The 16,520-nt window shown below is 37.7% G+C and overlaps 1 protein-coding gene and 1 pseudogene across 1 annotated transcript; both read left to right on the top strand.

The window, feature by feature from the left end:
- Positions 1 to 1,144: 1,144 nt before the first annotated feature.
- On the top strand, positions 1,145 to 2,080 carry LOC129536225 (olfactory receptor 6C65-like). The gene has a single exon (XM_055395007.1). The coding sequence runs from the start codon at positions 1,145 to 1,147 to the stop codon at positions 2,078 to 2,080; it is 936 nt and encodes a 311-aa protein (XP_055250982.1).
- Positions 2,081 to 6,513: 4,433 nt separating this feature from the next.
- Positions 6,514 to 12,615, top strand: LOC129536064 (olfactory receptor 6C2-like; annotated as a pseudogene).
- Positions 12,616 to 16,520: the final 3,905 nt, after the last annotated feature.

The following is a 16,520-nucleotide window of genomic DNA, read 5'->3' as shown; positions in this document are numbered from 1 at the left end:
AACAAGTTGAAAAGTCTATGAAATACTCCACAAGTAAAATTCCACACTGACACTCAAAGCAACAGATTACTTGGGTTTGAACAGTCAAATTGCTACCACATGGGATTATATAATTGTAAGTGTGTTTTTCTTATCTCACCTCATTTATTTTTCTCATTTTCTAATGAATTTATACTTAGATCAATTAACTTTGTTTGTAAGAATCTCTTCTAAAAAGTACCAGATTGTTATTTAACTCAAAAGAAAAACTTTAACTTCTCAGTTTATCTAGGAGTATATGCATATTAATTTCTATGGCTCTGATCCTTTTGTTAAGATATTAATTTTCTATGTAGGCAAGAATGACATTAAAGATTTAAACACATAACTCGCTAAAAAGACAAATTTCAAAATGTTTTATTTTCAGAAAATCATTAGATCATATGGTGATTGAGGATTAGAATATTTTATAATGTTCTACCTAAATTTTTATATATATGATCAAACTCTGAAAAGAAACTGAAACACATGTGATAGGTATATTTTTCTTATACAAATATGATTATTAATCCTATCAAGTGAATATGAAAATATGAAAAGTGACTCACTCGATATGGTCTAGATGTAAGTTTTCTTCTCGTAGCTTAGATATATTTTCAAAATTCAGTAAAATTTGGTGTCTAATTTACTTCTCCATTATTTATATACATATATATGGGCTTCCCTGGTAGCTCAGCTGGTAAAAATCCATCTGCAATGCAGGAGACCCCAGTTCAATTTCTGGGTCAGGAAGTTCCCCTGGAGAAGGGATAGTCTACCCACTCCATATTCTTTGGCTTCCCTGGGGTTCAGAGAGTAAAGAATCTGCCCACAGTGTGGCAGACCTGGGTGCAATCCCTGGGTTGCGAAGATCCCCTGAAGGAGGGCATGCCAACCCACTCCAGTATTCTTGCCAGGAGAATTTCCATGGAGAGAGGTGCCTGGTGGGCTATAGTCCATAGGGTAACAAAGAGTGGGACATGACTGAATCACAAAGCACACACACACGCATACATTTCTTAAACCAGCAGAAGTGATTTTTAAAAAGGTAAAATCCATAAAACTGTACTCATTAAATCTTGCTTCTTTTTGCATTTATAGACTTGGAATAAGTCAGTAATAAGAAATGAAAAATCACACCTCTGTGAAAGAGTTCATTCTTCTGGGGTTAACAGACGATCCTGAGCTAAATGTTTTGATTTTTCTATTTCTATTTTGCACATACATACTGAGTATAAGTGGAAACTTGACAATTATCACCCTTACTCTGGTGGACTCACACCTCAAAACACCCATGTATTTCTTCCTTAGGAATTTCTCCTTCCTAGAAATCTCATTCACAACAGTTTCTATTCCTAGATTTCTGGTCAGCATTGTAACAAGGGATATGACCATTTCCTATAATTCTTGCATGACTCAAGTGTTTTTCTTCATACTCCTTGGTTCAACAGAATTTTTCCTTTTGACTGTCATGTCCTATGATCGTTATGTGGCTATCTGTAAGCCACTGCATTACACAACAATAATGAATAGCAGAATCTGCAACCAGCTTGTCATTAGTTCTTGGCTTGGTGGGTTTCTCATCATCTTCCCACCTGTGATCATGGGACTTCAATTGGATTTCTGTGATTCCAACATCATCGACCACTTCACCTGTGACTCTTCCCCCATGCTACTGATCTCCTGCACAGACACAGCCTTCCTAGAGCTCATGGCATTTTTCCTGGCAGTATTCACACTCATGGTAACCCTAACATTAGTGATCCTTTCCTATGTATTCATCCTTAAAACAATTCTGAGGATCCACTCTTATGAGCAAAGGAAAAAGGCATTTTCCACTTGTTCCTCACACATGATTGTTGTCTCCATTTCTTATGGGAGTTGCATTTTCATGTATGTCAAAACTTCAGCCAAAGAAGGAGTGGCTTTAACCAAGGGTATAGCAGTGCTTAATACGTCTATTGCCCCAATGCTAAACCCTTTCATTTACTCCTTAAGGAACCATCAGGTAAAGCAGTCCTTTAAGAACTTGGTCAAGAAATGCTTCTCAAGTAAATTTTAATTGTAAAGAAATGCATGACCTGAACTTTAAATGGAATCTTATAACACAATTATTAATATTCTTATATTTCTGCATCCACTATTATATTCAACTTTTGCTTACTTCAGGTTTTAGTATCCATCTATTCCATTTTGATCTCAATTGATTCACAATCTTTTTTATATTTACATGCTCTGAAAATTTTCTGTGCACAAATGATCTGATGTCACATAAACTGGAATGACAATGAATAAAAATTCTAAAATTTAGATTAACAATCACTGAAGAGCTTTCCAACTCAATACACATGAGTTTGGGTGAACTTTGGGAGTTGGTGATGGACAGGGAGGCCTGGCGTGCTGCAATTCATGGGGTCTCAAAGAGTCGGACATGACTGAGTGACTGAACTGAACTAAACTGAACTGAGTCTGAAGTTCATCAAATACTCCAATGGAAATATCCTGGCATGCCTTTTTCTGCCTAAAATCCGATAGCATCTCTGACTTTTTAGACAATTTAAACATATGCTTTCTTCACCCAGATAGTTCTCAAAATTTCTGATATATTACTGATATTTTGAAATGTTTTCCAGCGTTTTTATAATTACATTCTTGTATATTTATATATATACATGATATGTGTGTGTGTATAAATTATTTCAGAATTTTGTGAACTTTGGAGTTTGTGGATTTAAGCACATTTGCACTATTGAAACCTTTACATTATATATCTTCTCCATAAGTTCTTATTATATGAATAAGAATAAAACTTCATTTAGTATTCATCTACCCATTTATTTTCTATCTTCTTGTACAAGGAATGTATAAGCAACTGTAATAATTTCCATCAGAGCACTTTTCCTTAATATTCATTAGAAACTCAATGCTTAAGTTTATTTTCTCACCATTATAAAATGAGCTCTTCTAAGAAGTGTTAATAGAAACAGGGCTGCACATAATGAAAAATATGCAAAATATTTAACAATTTCTGAGAGTATGAATGTATAAAACATCCATATGACCTTTACATTTTCTTGTCTCCACAAAAACATTTACAACATCTGTTTGTAAAATGTGTTTTACTCAATTTGACAATAGCTTCAGGTAGAATTGGGATGTATACTGGGCTCTTAGGCATCATTTTGTTGTTGTTCAGTTGCTACGTTTTGTCCAACTCTTTGTCCACATGGACTGCAGCATGCCCAGGCCTCCCTGTCCCTCACTTTTGCATCATAGGTGTGAATTTTCCAGTTATTCCAGAATTACATTTTTGCTTGTCTCTTTGCTTTAAGAGACTTTTTTTTTTTTAGTTATTGCTTGAGAGATTCTATGTAAAGGTAAATATTTACTTTGCTTTTGTTGACGTAGCTATGACTCATGGACTCTAGTGCTCAGTAAAGTCCAGACCCTTCAATGCATGTGTTCAGAGAAAGAGTGTGCTGATGTTTAATAAGCAGTTATCAGGAAAAAAAATACAGCCTTAGTATAAATTTTACTAATCTAATTTACAATTTATAAAACATGAAATAAACTTCATTGTAGGTTCTATATGCCCAATTAATTTTCACAGAATGATTTCACTGACTTTTACCAAACTACATAATCAACCTTTGGTTGCCAACTCAACACAATTTGACAGATGGATTTGAATCTGACACCAGCACTCAAATGTGCAATTACAGTCAGAAGTGTCAGTTCACTCAATAATTGATAGAAAAAGCTTTTATGTTAATTGGAAATATATGAAAGACTTGAACAACCTTATCCATAAAATTGACCAAATTGACACTTTTAGAACATTCCACTCCACCTCAAAGAATACTTATTCTTTCCAAAATAACATAAAGCATTGTCATACTAGATCCTATTCTGGGTGACGAATAAGTCTCAAGAAATTTATAAGATTCAAGTCATACATTGTAAGTTTACTGAAGACTGTGTAATTAACTTAGAAATCAATATGGCGAGATATCTGGAAAATCCACTATTTGCAAACTAAATAATATATTACTATGCAATCCAGGCTTCAGCAATATGGGAACCGTGAACTCCCAGATGTTCAAGGAGGTTTTAGAAAAGGCAGAGGCACCAGAGATCAAATTGCCAACATCCGCTGGATCATGGAGAAAGCAAGAGAGTTCCAGAAGAGCATCTATTTCTGCTTCATTGACTATGCCAAAGCCTTTGACTGTGTGGATCACAATAAACTGTGGAAAATTCTTAAAGAAATGGGAATACCAGACCACCTGACCTGCCTCTTGAGAAACCTGTATGCAGGTCAGGAAGCAACAGTCAGAACTGTACATGGAACAACTGACTGGTTCCAAATAGGAAAAGGAGTGCGTCAAGGCTGTATATTGTCACCTTGCTTATTTAACTTATATGCAGAGTACATCATGAGGAACGCTGGGCTGGAAGAAGCACAAGCTGGAATCAAGATTGCCGGGAGAAATATCAATAACCTCAGATATGCAGATGACACCACCCTTATGGCAGGAAGTGAAGAGGAACTCAAAAACCTTTTGATGAAAGTGAAAGAGGAGAGTGAAAAGGTTGGCTTGAAGCTCAACATTCAGAAAACAAAGATCATGGCATCTGGTCCCATCACTTCATGGGAAATAGATGGAAAAACAGTGGAAACAGTGTCATACTTTATTTATTTGGGCTCCAAAATCACTGCAGATGCTGATTGCAGCCATGAAATTAAAAGACGCTTGCTCCTTGGAAAGAAAGTTATGACCAACCTTGATAATATAATAAAAAGCAGAGACATTACTTTGCCAACAAAGGTCCGTCTAGTCAAGGTCATGGTATTTCCCGTGGTTATGTATGGATGTGAGAGTTGGACTGTGAAGAAAGCTGATCGCCGAAGAATTGATGCTTTTGAACTGTGGTGTTGGAGAAGACTCTTGAGAGTCCCTTGTACCACAAGGAGATCCAACCAGTCCATTCTAAGGGAGATCAATCCTGGGTGTTCATTGGAAGGACTGATGCTAAAGCTGAAACTGCAATACTTTGGCCACCTCATGCCACGAGTTGACTCACTGGAAAAGACTCTGATGCTGGGAAAGGTTGGGGGCGGGAGGAGAAGAGGACGACCGAGAATGAGATGGCTGGATGGCATCACTGACTCTGTGGACATGAGTTTGAGTGAACTCCGGGAGTTGGTGATGGACAGGGAGGCCTGGCGTGCTGTGATTCATGGGGTCACAGAGAGTCAGACACGACTGAGCGACTGAACTGAACTGAACTGATGCAATCCACAGGTCAAAGGAAATCAAAGAAAATTATTAAAGAGTAGTTTAAACACAATAACATGGAATTATAGCGTACCAAAACTTCGACAAACCACTGGAGACTGAGCACTTACTAGGCCGAGAGGGAGAATTATCTAAGGATTATCTTTAAAGGGGGTCCCCACTCTTCTGTAGGTTTTGCCACCACTAATTCCACCAGGTGTTCAGGCTGAGACGCTAAGAAAGATCTCCTCCTGATTCAGGCAAGAAACAAGAAAAGGGACCATTCTGAAATAATCCCCACCTATTCTTCACACAATGACCTATATTCCAAGGCAAAAGACTTTACCACAAACGTTTATGAAGGCCCTTCTAGGCTCATTAAAACAGTGAGATCTAATCGTAAGATCATAGAATGATACCCTCTGCTACAACTTACAATCAGTGTATTTCCCCCAAAGCAGTTTCAGAGTGAAATCTTTATGAAGCAAAGGCCTAAAAGATAGCAATTAACCACACTTAACAAAGTTAACATCAGTGATAAGACATCTAGATAACATATTCTCCCTGAACTACTGAAAAGGACATCCTGCCTCTGTGGTATTTTCCACAGAAACTTGTTGCTGTGGTTGTTGTTCATCTGCCCAGTTGTGTACAACTCGTTGTGACCCCATGGATTGCAGGACGCCAGACTTCACTGTCCTTCACCATCTCCTGGAGCTTGCTCAAACTCATGTCCATTGAGTCAGTGATGCCATCCAACCATCTCATTCTCTTTTGCCCATTTTTCCTCTTTTGCCCATTTCTCCTGCACTCAATTTTTCCCAGCATTAGGGTCTTTTCCAATGAGTCAACCCTAAACATCAGGTGGCTAAAGTATTGGAGGTTCCAATATTCCAATGAATATTCAGGACTGATTTCCTTTATGATGGACTGGTTGGATCTTCTTGCAGTCCAAGGGACTCTCAAGAGTCTTCTCCAACACCACAGTTCAAAAGTATCAATCCTTCAGTGCTCAACATCAATCCTCAGTGCTCAAAATATGGTTGACAGAAACTATACAACCTCAAAACAATTGTGAAGAAACACCAGAAAAATTGGGAGGAATTCTAAAAACTACCTGCTTGGTACTCTTCAAATATATTAAGGTCATGAAAAACAACGAAAGACAGGATTTTTCACAAATTGGGGAAAACAAAGGAATATAATCTCTAATTCAATGAAGGATTTAAGATTTGATCCTCAACAGGTAAAGTATATTGATAGAAAAATTGATGAAATACAAATAAAGCATATAATTTAATCATTATTATTGTAACAAAATTACTGGGCTTTCCACTTGGCTCTTGGTGAAGAACCAACCTGACAATGCAAGAAATGTTAGACATGGGTTTGATCCCTGGATTGGGACGATCTCCTGGAGGAGAGCATGGCAATCCATTCCAAAATTCTTGCCTGGAGAATCCCACAGACAGAGGAGCCAGGCAGACTACAGATCATGAGGTCACAAAGAGAACAGAACTGAAGTGACTTAGCATACATGCACATCCCAATTATTTAGTTTTAATAATGTTCTATGCTTATAGAAAAGAAGTTGCACTTATAGGAAGTGGAGAAAAATATTAATATATAAGGGAGTTTTGGTACTATTTTCTCACTCTTTAAATCTGAATTTATTGCAAAATAAAATTGATGCCTAATCCCATTTCCAAAAGGCAACAATCCTCCTAATCATGATTCAGTTTCAGTTCAATATATTCATTTAGTCATGTCCAATGTTTTGTGACCACATGGACTGCAGCACGCCAGGCCTCCCTGTCCATCACTAACTCCAGGAGTTTACCCAAACTCATGTCCATTGAGTCGATGATGCCATCCAACCATCTAATCCTCTGTCGTCCCCTTCTCCTCCTGCCCTCAACCTTTCCCAGAATCAGGGACTTTTCAAATTAGTCAGCTCTTTGCATCACGTGGCCAAAGTATTGGAGTTTCAGCTTCAGCATCAGTCCTTCCAGTGAACACTCAGGACTGATCTCCTTTAGGATGGACTGGTTGGATCTCCTTGCAGTCCAAGGGACTCTCAAGAGTCTTCTCCAACACCACAGTTCAAAAGCATCAATTCTTCGGCAATCAGCTTTCTTCACAGTCCAACTCTCACATCCATACACGACCACTAGAAAAACCACAGCCTTGACTTGAGGGACCTTTGTTGGCAAAGTAATGTCTCTGCTTTTTAATATGCTGTCTAGGTGGCCCAGAGGGTAAAACATCTGATTGCAATGCTGGAGACCCAGGTTCAATCCCTGGGTTGGGAAGATCCCCTGGAGAAGGAAATGCAACCCTCTCCAGTATTCTTGCCTGGAGAATCCCATGAATGGAGGAGACTCTAGGCTACAGTCCATGGAGTCACAAAGAGTCAGACATGACTGAGCAATTTCACTTTCAGGGTAGTCATAACTTTCCTTCCAAGAAGCAAGTGTCTTTTAATTTCATGGCTGCAATCACTATTTGAAGTGATTTTGGAGCCCAGAAAAATAAAGTCAGCCACTGTTTCCACTGTTTCCCCATCTATTTGCCATGAAGTGATGGAACCAGATGCCATGATCTTAGTTTTCTGAATGTTGAGCTTTAAGCCAACTTTTTCACTCTCCTCTTTCACTTTCATCAAGAGGTTTTTTTAGTTCCTCTTCACTTTCTGCCATAAGGGTGGTATCATCTGCATGTCTGAGGTTATTGATATTTCTCCCAGCAATCTTGATTCCAGCTATGCTGCTTCCAGCCCAGCGTTTCTCATGATGTATTCTGCATAGAAGTTAAATAAGCAGGGTGACAATATACAGTCTTTATGTACTCCTTTTCCTATTTGGAACCAGTCTGTTGTTCCATGCAAGCAAATATCAACTTTTATGTGTCAAACAAAGTTAACTAGAGATACATGAAAACCGGAAAAGCATCATCTTTGCTATGAAATTTACCTGATATAATTATCCTAGTGATGATACCAGATATGGAGATTGCTCTTACAAACCATCCTTTCCACATGCAAGTCTGAAACTTCCAGCATTAGCAACCTATGCACATCCCATGGGCTTTCCAGGTAGCGCAGTGGTAAAGAATCCACCTTCCAATACAGGAAACACAAGAGACACATATTTGATCCCTAGGTCTGGACAATTCCCTGGAGAAAGAAATGGAAACCCACCCCAGTATTCTTGCCTGGGAAATTCTATGGACAGAGGAACCTGATGGGCTACAGTCCATGGAGTCAAAAAGAGTTGGACACTACTTAGTGACTAAACAACAACAAACAATGGAAGACCTAGAGGCAAAGGAAATGATTGCTGTCCAACTTTTTACTGACCCCATGGTCTGTAGCCTGCCAAACTCCTCTATCATATGAAGTTATGAAGTATCAAATTTGTAAGATACAGAAAAAGTTATAAAAGACGCTTACTCCTTGGAAGGAAAGTTATGACCAACCTAGATAGCATATTAAAAAACAGAGACATTACTTTGCCAACCAAGGTCCGTCTAGTCAAGGCTATGGTTTTTCCTGTGGTCATGTATGGATGTGAGAGTTGGACTGTGAAGAAAGCTGATCGCCAAAGAATTGATGCTTTTGAATTGTGGTGTTTGAGAAGACTCTTGAGAGTCCCTTGGACAGCAAGGAGATCAAACCAGTCATTAGGAAAACAATCTTGAATATTCATTGGAGGGACATGTTGAAGCTGAAGCTCCAATACTTTGGCCACCTGACGTGAAGAACTGACTCTTTGGAAAAGACCTTGATGTTGGGAAAGATTGAAAGCAGGAGGAGAAGGGGGTGATAGAGGATGAGATGTTTGGTTGGCATCACCAACTCGGTGAACATGAGTCTGAACAAGTTCCGGGAGTTGGTGATGGACAGAGAAGTCTTGCATACTTCTGTCCATGGGGTCACAAAGAATTGGACATGACGAGCTGAACTGAACTGAAGACAATCAGTATTAACATTTTGTTCTCCTTTCCAAATAATATTGCTTCTCTAGTAAAAGAAGCAATATTAACTGTGTAACTGTGATTTAGTCATAGTCGGTTCATGAGAGAATGAGATCAGTGGCTGTGAAAATGGAGCAGGAAACTATTTTGCAGTATGAGTAACAGCTTAATAATAACTATGAAGTTGATAATTTATTGAATATTGTTATGGATTTCTGTATAAGTCAGAGTTCTTTTTCTAGTGTGTCTGATTCCAAACTCTTGAGATTTCTACTATATGTAAAAAACTCAACTGTACTCCCAGGGGTAATAGAAAGTCCTGTCTATATTTGGCTCCTAATAGAGAATCAGTGTAAAAGAAACCAATCCAGTGCTAATATACCACTAATATTGTTTAGTTGACTCCTGAACAATGAGATTTTGAACTGTGTGGGTCAACTTATAGGCAGATTTTTTTCCCAATAAATATAGTGAGAACACTTTTGGAGTTTTGATACAATTTAAAAAATTAAAAATTCACAGAGGAGCCATGTACCATAGAAATAACATTTACGAAAAAGTTATGTGTGTCATAAGTGGAAATATATATATATATATATATGGATACTAGTCTATCTTTGTATATTCAGAAGGCATTGTTGTTGTTCAGCCACTAAGTCATGTCCAATTCTGTAAACACAACCTACCTACCAAATTGTTACTGTTCAGTTGCTAAGTGGTGTCCAAGTCTTTGCAACCCCATGAACTGCAGCACATCAGGCTTTCCTGTCTTTCACTACAACCCAGAGTTTGCTCAAACTTATGTCTGTGTAAAAAAAGAGATTCAAAGTTAGAAAAATCAGAATGATGATATGGGATCCCTTTGAAAAATGACTAATTGGGTCCCCAATTGCTTGCCCATGATCATATAGTGGTTAGTACTCTGACATGTGAAAAATGACTGAAATTTAATTTAAAGAACATTTGACTCCAGGTAAAATAGCTACAAAAATGTGCCATTGATTTCAAATGCAATAAAAGTTTAATAGGTGTTAGAAAAGCAAGGGATCATTGGAATTGAAGGTTACTTAAAGAAGCTTAAAGCATAAACTGAGCAGGGATGAGATGAGAAGACAAGATACTATTATCTTGTCAAAGGCATTGAAAATGTAATGAAAATAGGCACAGCATGGAAGAATAATTTTGATAATATTTAAAAAGCTGTCACTTCAGAGCTTCAGGAACAACAGTCAGTTACCTGAAAAATAACACGAATGCACATGAGCATATTTCTTTTGCAAATAACACAATCTTTCTTCACACTATAGATAAAATGAGGGTTCAGTCGCTCAGTCATGTCCAACTCTTTGCCACCCCAAGGACAGTAGCCCATCAGACTCCTCTGTCCATGGGATTCTTCAGGCAAGAATGCTCAAGTGGGTTGCTATTTCCTTCTCCAATAGATAAAATAGTAGTGCTTGAAACCAACTATGAATTAAGAATAGGAAAACAAGTAGAAAAGAATAAATGGAAAGAGGAAAGTGTCATGATCCAGGCTTGTGCTTTGTCATCACTCTTTTTGTTTTCCTAGAGAAATACATCTTACCCTTTAAAGAATCCTTGGAAAGTAACAATTGAAGAGAATTCATCTTCATCATCTGGATACATCTCATATCCAAGGTTTGTCTTAGATAAAAAAAAAGTTAAATACACATTAGGTAGTGTCATCTCTTTTCCCTACTTTTTTGTAACTTTAGTCCATGTCATGAATTAACAAACGTTTGTAAATTTTGAGGGGCAAACAATGATCTGAGAAAAAGTTGGTTTGATAATAACATAAATTCTAAAGGAATAATCCACGCTCACACTTGTAAATTCAGAAAGACTGTCAGAACAGTGATGATACTGATTATAATGTGAAGGGCTAACTAAATGTAGACCAATGTGAAGGCATAAACAAATGTAGACTGATGTGAAGGGATAAGTAAATATAGACTGGTTTGTTTGGCTGTAACTGCAAAGTGTTTTGCTACAGAATTCATCGACCAACCTCCTCATAAAATCTCTTTGATTTTCACTTGTCAACTGGATAGATTTCAAAACTCAGTGGTGAAAAATCACACAGCAGTAACAACTTTCATCCTCCTGGGACTGACAGATGACCCACAACTGCAAATCCTGCTTTTCATCTTTCTATTTCTCACTTGATGGTTGAATGTAACAGGGAACTTGACGATCATCACACTCACATTGGTAGACTCCCATCTTAAAACTCCTATGTACTTCTTCCTCAAAAATTTTTCCTTCTTGGAAGTATTATTTACCACTGTCTGTATTCCTAGGTTTCTGTACACTATATCAACTGGGGATAATACCATCACATAAAATGCTTGCACAAGTCAACTATTTTTATTATTCTGATTGGAGCAACAGAATTTTTTCTGCTGGCAGCCATGTACTATGACCACTATGTGGCCATCTGTAAACCCCTGCATTACACGATCATCATGAACAATAGAGTCTGCACCTACTTTGTCCTCAGCAGTTGGGTTTCGGGTTTGATGATCATTGTCCCACCCTTAGCTTGGGCCTACAACTGGAATTCCGTGATTCCAATGCCATTGATCATTTTAGATGCAATGCAGGTCCCCTCCTAAAGATCTTGTGCTCAGATACGTGGGTAATAGAACAAATGATTATCCTCGTGGCTGTATCTGCACTCATTATTACCCTAGTGTGTGCATTTCTGTCCTACACGTACATCATCAGGACAATTCAGAGGTTTCCCTCACTCCAACAAAGGAAAAGGGCCTTTTCTACCTGCTCTTCCCACATGATTGTAGTTACTATCACCTATGGAAGCTGTATCTTCATCTATGTCAAACCCTTGGCAAAGGGAGCAGTGGCCATAAATAAAGGTGTCTCAGTGCTCACACGGAGAAGGCAATGGCACGCCACTCCAGTAGTCTTGCCTGGAAAATCCCATGGATGGAGGAGCCTGGTAGGCTGCAGTCCATGGGGTCGCTAAGAGTCAGACATGACTGAGCAACTTCACTTTCACTTTTCACTTTCATGCATTGGAGAAGGAAATGCAACCCACTCCAGTGTTCTTGCCTGGAGAATCTCAGGGACGGGGGAGACTGGTGGGCTGCCGTCTATGGGGTCGCACAGAGTCGGACACGACTGAAGCGACTTAGCAGCAGCAGCAGCAGCAGCAGTACTCACCACTTCTGTCACCTCTTTGTTGAACCCCGTCATTTAAACCCTGAAGAGTAAGCAAGTGAAGCAAACTTTCCATAACTACATAAAGAGGATTACATTTCTCTCAAAAGAATCCAAGTTTTCATCAATCAGAATAATATGAAAATCTTTTAAATATTTAACTACAGCTTCTAATTCTTTCATTGCTTTGTACCTATCATTTCGTCCTTTTATCCTTCTCAAAGATATTTAATACTGCTTCCTAATCTCACCGTAATCAAACTTCTGTCAAACTAAACCCATATATGGTGTTTTCTCTTATTGTGAAACTACAAAATATACTTCCAAGTAATTAAACTTGTCTCGACTCCTGACCTAGTGTTTTATTCAATGATTTAAGAGAAGTAGGAAAGTAATAATATTTAAAGTATATAAATTATACAGAAGATTATTCAGTTCAGTTCAGTTCAGTCACTCAGTGAAGTCCGACTCTTTGCAACCCCCTGAATCACAGCATGCCAGGCTTCCCTGTCCATCACCAACTCCCGGAGTTCACTCAAACTCATGTCCATTGAGTCAGTGATGCCATCCAGCCATCTCATTCTCTGTTGTCCCCTTCTCCTCCTGCCCCCAATCCTTCCCAGCATCAGAGTCTTTTCCAGTGAGTCAACTCATCGCATGAGGTGACCAAAGTATTGCAGTTTCAGCTTTAGCATCAGTCCTTCCAATGAACACCCAGGATTGATCTCCTTTAGAATGGACTGGTTGGATCTCCTTGCAGTATAAGGGACTCTCAAGAGTCTTCTCCAGCACCACAGTTCAAAAACATCAATTCTTCGGCGCTCAGCTTTCTTCACAGTCCAACTCTCACATCCATACATGAAGATATATTATGTAACAATAATACTAATTTTACTAATAGTACTCTAAATAAAATTATAAAAATTAAGACCATAAATCTAAGAATCAAATAAAACAGAAGTCAAAAACAATAAACATGTATTAAAAATAAATTTGCCCAAATAGATATTCCAACCTAAAAAATAATGAAACAGCAAACAGGAAATAAATATATCAATGGGAGTTTCAGAATGATCTGAATTCTAAAAAATGGAAGAATCTTCACAATCACTGATAAGATGTATTAGCTATATAGTTTCTATTCACTTAAAAGGATGCGTCTGATTTAAAATAAATTTAAGCATAACGTCACTTATTATGAGTTACAAAATTAGAATTGATGTATGAGTGATTTAGAATACCAAATTTTAAATGCTCATAAGACAACTATACATTAGCACAAGGGCAACTGAATGATTTTAAAAGATATCAGAGGTATCATAAAAAACAGAAATAGAAAGTTACAAAAGCAAGTAAATGTTGGAATTATGATCAAGGCAACATTGAAGATAATATCATTAAATTTGATAACTTAGAATCTGAAGCAAGTAACAGTATGCATGTCAATTAAAAAAAAAAAGAAAAAAAGGGAAGAAATGAAGAAAGAAAGAAAACCTTCCCTGATAATACATTCACTTTTTCATCATTTTCATTGAAAGTAAACAATTACTTCTACTGACTAAGGAACAAAAAAGACAAAAAAAAAAAAAAAACTTTTAAAAATTTGAAAAATTGTGCCTGATATTAAATGAAAACCTAAGAAATGATTTATTTTTAATTGTAAAGTGGTCTTCACAATAGCCAATATTCTTTTTTTTTTTTTTTCCTCTGTCATCCCCTTCTCCTCCTGCCCCCAATCCCTCCCAGATTAGAGTCTTTTCCAGTGAGTCAACTCTTTGCATGAGGTGGCCAAAGTATTGGAGTTTCAGCTTTAGCATCAGTCCTTCCAATGAACACTCAGGACTGATCTCCTTCAATTTTTTTTTTTTTTTTTTACAATATTATATTAGCTGGTTTTGCCATACATTGACATGAATCCAACCCGGGTGTACATGAGTTCCCCTTCCTGAATCCCCCTCCCACTTCCCTCTTCCCCTATCCTCCCTCTGGGTCATCCCCATGCACCAGCCCCGAGCATCCTGTATCATGCGTCGAACCTGGAAAGGTGATTTGTTTCTCATATGATAATATACATCTTTCAATGCCATTTTCCCAAATCATGCTACCCTTGCCCTCTCCCACAGAGTCCAAAAGACTGTTCTATACACCTGTGTCTGTTTTGCTGTTTCGTATACAGGGTTATCATTACCATCTTTCTAAATTCCATATATATGAGTTAGTATACTGTATTGGTGTTTTTTTTTTTTTTTCTGGCTCACTTCACTCTGAATAATAGGCTCCAGTTTCATCCACCTCATTAGAACTGATTCAAATGCGTTCTTTTTAATGGCTGAGTAATACTCCATTGTGTATATGTACCAAAGCTTTCTTATCCATTCGTCTGCAGATGAACATCTAGGTTGCTTCCATGTCCTCGCTATTATAAACAGTGCTGCGATGAACATTGGAGTACATGTGTCTCTTTCAATTCTGGTTTCCTCGGTGTGTATGCCCAGGAGTGCGATTGCTGGATCATATGGCAGTTCTATTTCCAGATTTTTGAGGAATCTCCACACTGTTCTCCATAGAGGCTGTACTAGTTTGCATTCCCATCAACAGTGTAAGAGGGTTCTCTTCTCTCCACACCCTCTCCAGCATTTATTACATGTAGACTTTTGGATAGCAGCCATTCTGACTGTGTGAAATGGTATCTCATTGTGGTTTTGGTTTGCATTTCTCTGATTATGAGGGATGTTGAGCATTTTTTCATGTGTTTGTTAGCCATCTGTATGTCTTCTTTGGAGAAATTTCTGTTTAGTTCTTTGGCCCATTTTTTGATTGGGTTGTTTATTTTTCTGGAATTGAGCTGAAGGAGCTGCTTGTATATTTTGGAGATTAATTCTTTGTCAATTGTTTCATTTGCTATTATTTTCTCCCATTCTGAAGGCTGTCTTTTCACCTTGCTTATAGTTTCCTTTGCTGTTCAGAAGCTTTTAATTTTAATTAGGCCCCATTTGTTTATTTTCGCTTTTATTTCCAATATTCTGGGAGGTGGGTCTTGGAGGATCCTGCTGTGATTTATGTCAGAGAGAGTTTTGCCTATGTTCTCCTCTAGGAGTTTTATAGTTTCTGGTCTTTCATTTAGATCTTTAATCCATTTTGAGTTTATTTTGGTGTATGGTGTTAGGAAGTGTTCTAGTTTCATTCTTTTACAAGTGGCTGACCAGTTTTCCCAGAACCACTTGTTAAAGAGACTGTCTTTTGTCCATTTTATATTCTTGCCTCCTTTGTCAAAGATAAGGTGTCCATAGGTGCGTGGATTTATCTCTGGGCTTTCTATTTTGTTCCATTGATCTATATTTCTGTCTTCATGCCAGTACCATACTTTCTTGATGACTGTGGCTTTGTAGTAGAGCCTGAAGTCCGGCAGATTGATTCCCCCAGTTCCATTCTTCTTCTTCAAGATTACTTTGGCTATTCGAGGGTTTTTGTATTTCCATACAAATTGTGAGATTATTTGTTCTAGCTCTGTGAAAAATATCATTGGTAGCCTGATAAGGATTGCATTGAATGTATAAATTACTTTGGGTAATATACTCATTTTTACAATATTTATTCTTCCAATCCACGAACACGGTATATTTCTCCATCTATTAGTGTCCTCTTTGATTACTTTCACCAGTGTTTTATAGCTTTCTATGTACAGGTCTTTTGTTTCTTTAGGTAGATATGTTCCTAAGTATTTTATTATTTTTGTTGCAACAGTTAATGGAATAGTTTCCTTAATTTCTCTTTCTATTTTCTCATTATTAGTGTATAGGAATGCAAGGGATTTCTGTGTGTTGATTTTATATCCTGCAACTTTACTGTATTCACTGAATAGCTCTAGTAGTTTTCTGGTAGAGTCTTTAGGGTTTTCTGTGTAGAGGATCATCTCATCAGCGAATAGTGAAAGTTTTACTTCTTCTTTTCCAATTTGGATTCCTTTGACGTCTTTTTCTGCTCTGATTGCTGTAGCCAAAACTTCCAGAACTATGTTGAATAGTAGTGGTGAGAGTGGGGACCCTT

Source organism: Moschus berezovskii, chromosome 6 (genome assembly GCF_049115385.1).
Source record: "Moschus berezovskii isolate FMDL1 chromosome 6, NW_MosBer_1.0, whole genome shotgun sequence".
NCBI lineage: Eukaryota > Metazoa > Chordata > Mammalia > Artiodactyla > Moschidae > Moschus > Moschus berezovskii.
The sequence above is the reverse complement of the archived record's forward strand: the minus strand, read 5'-3'. Positions and strand labels throughout refer to the sequence as shown.

Excerpts from the sequence above, each read along its gene's own strand:
- LOC129536225 (XM_055395007.1), top strand. The coding sequence starts at position 1,145 with ATGAAAAATCACACCTCTGTGAAAGAGTTCATTCTTCTGGGGTTAACA.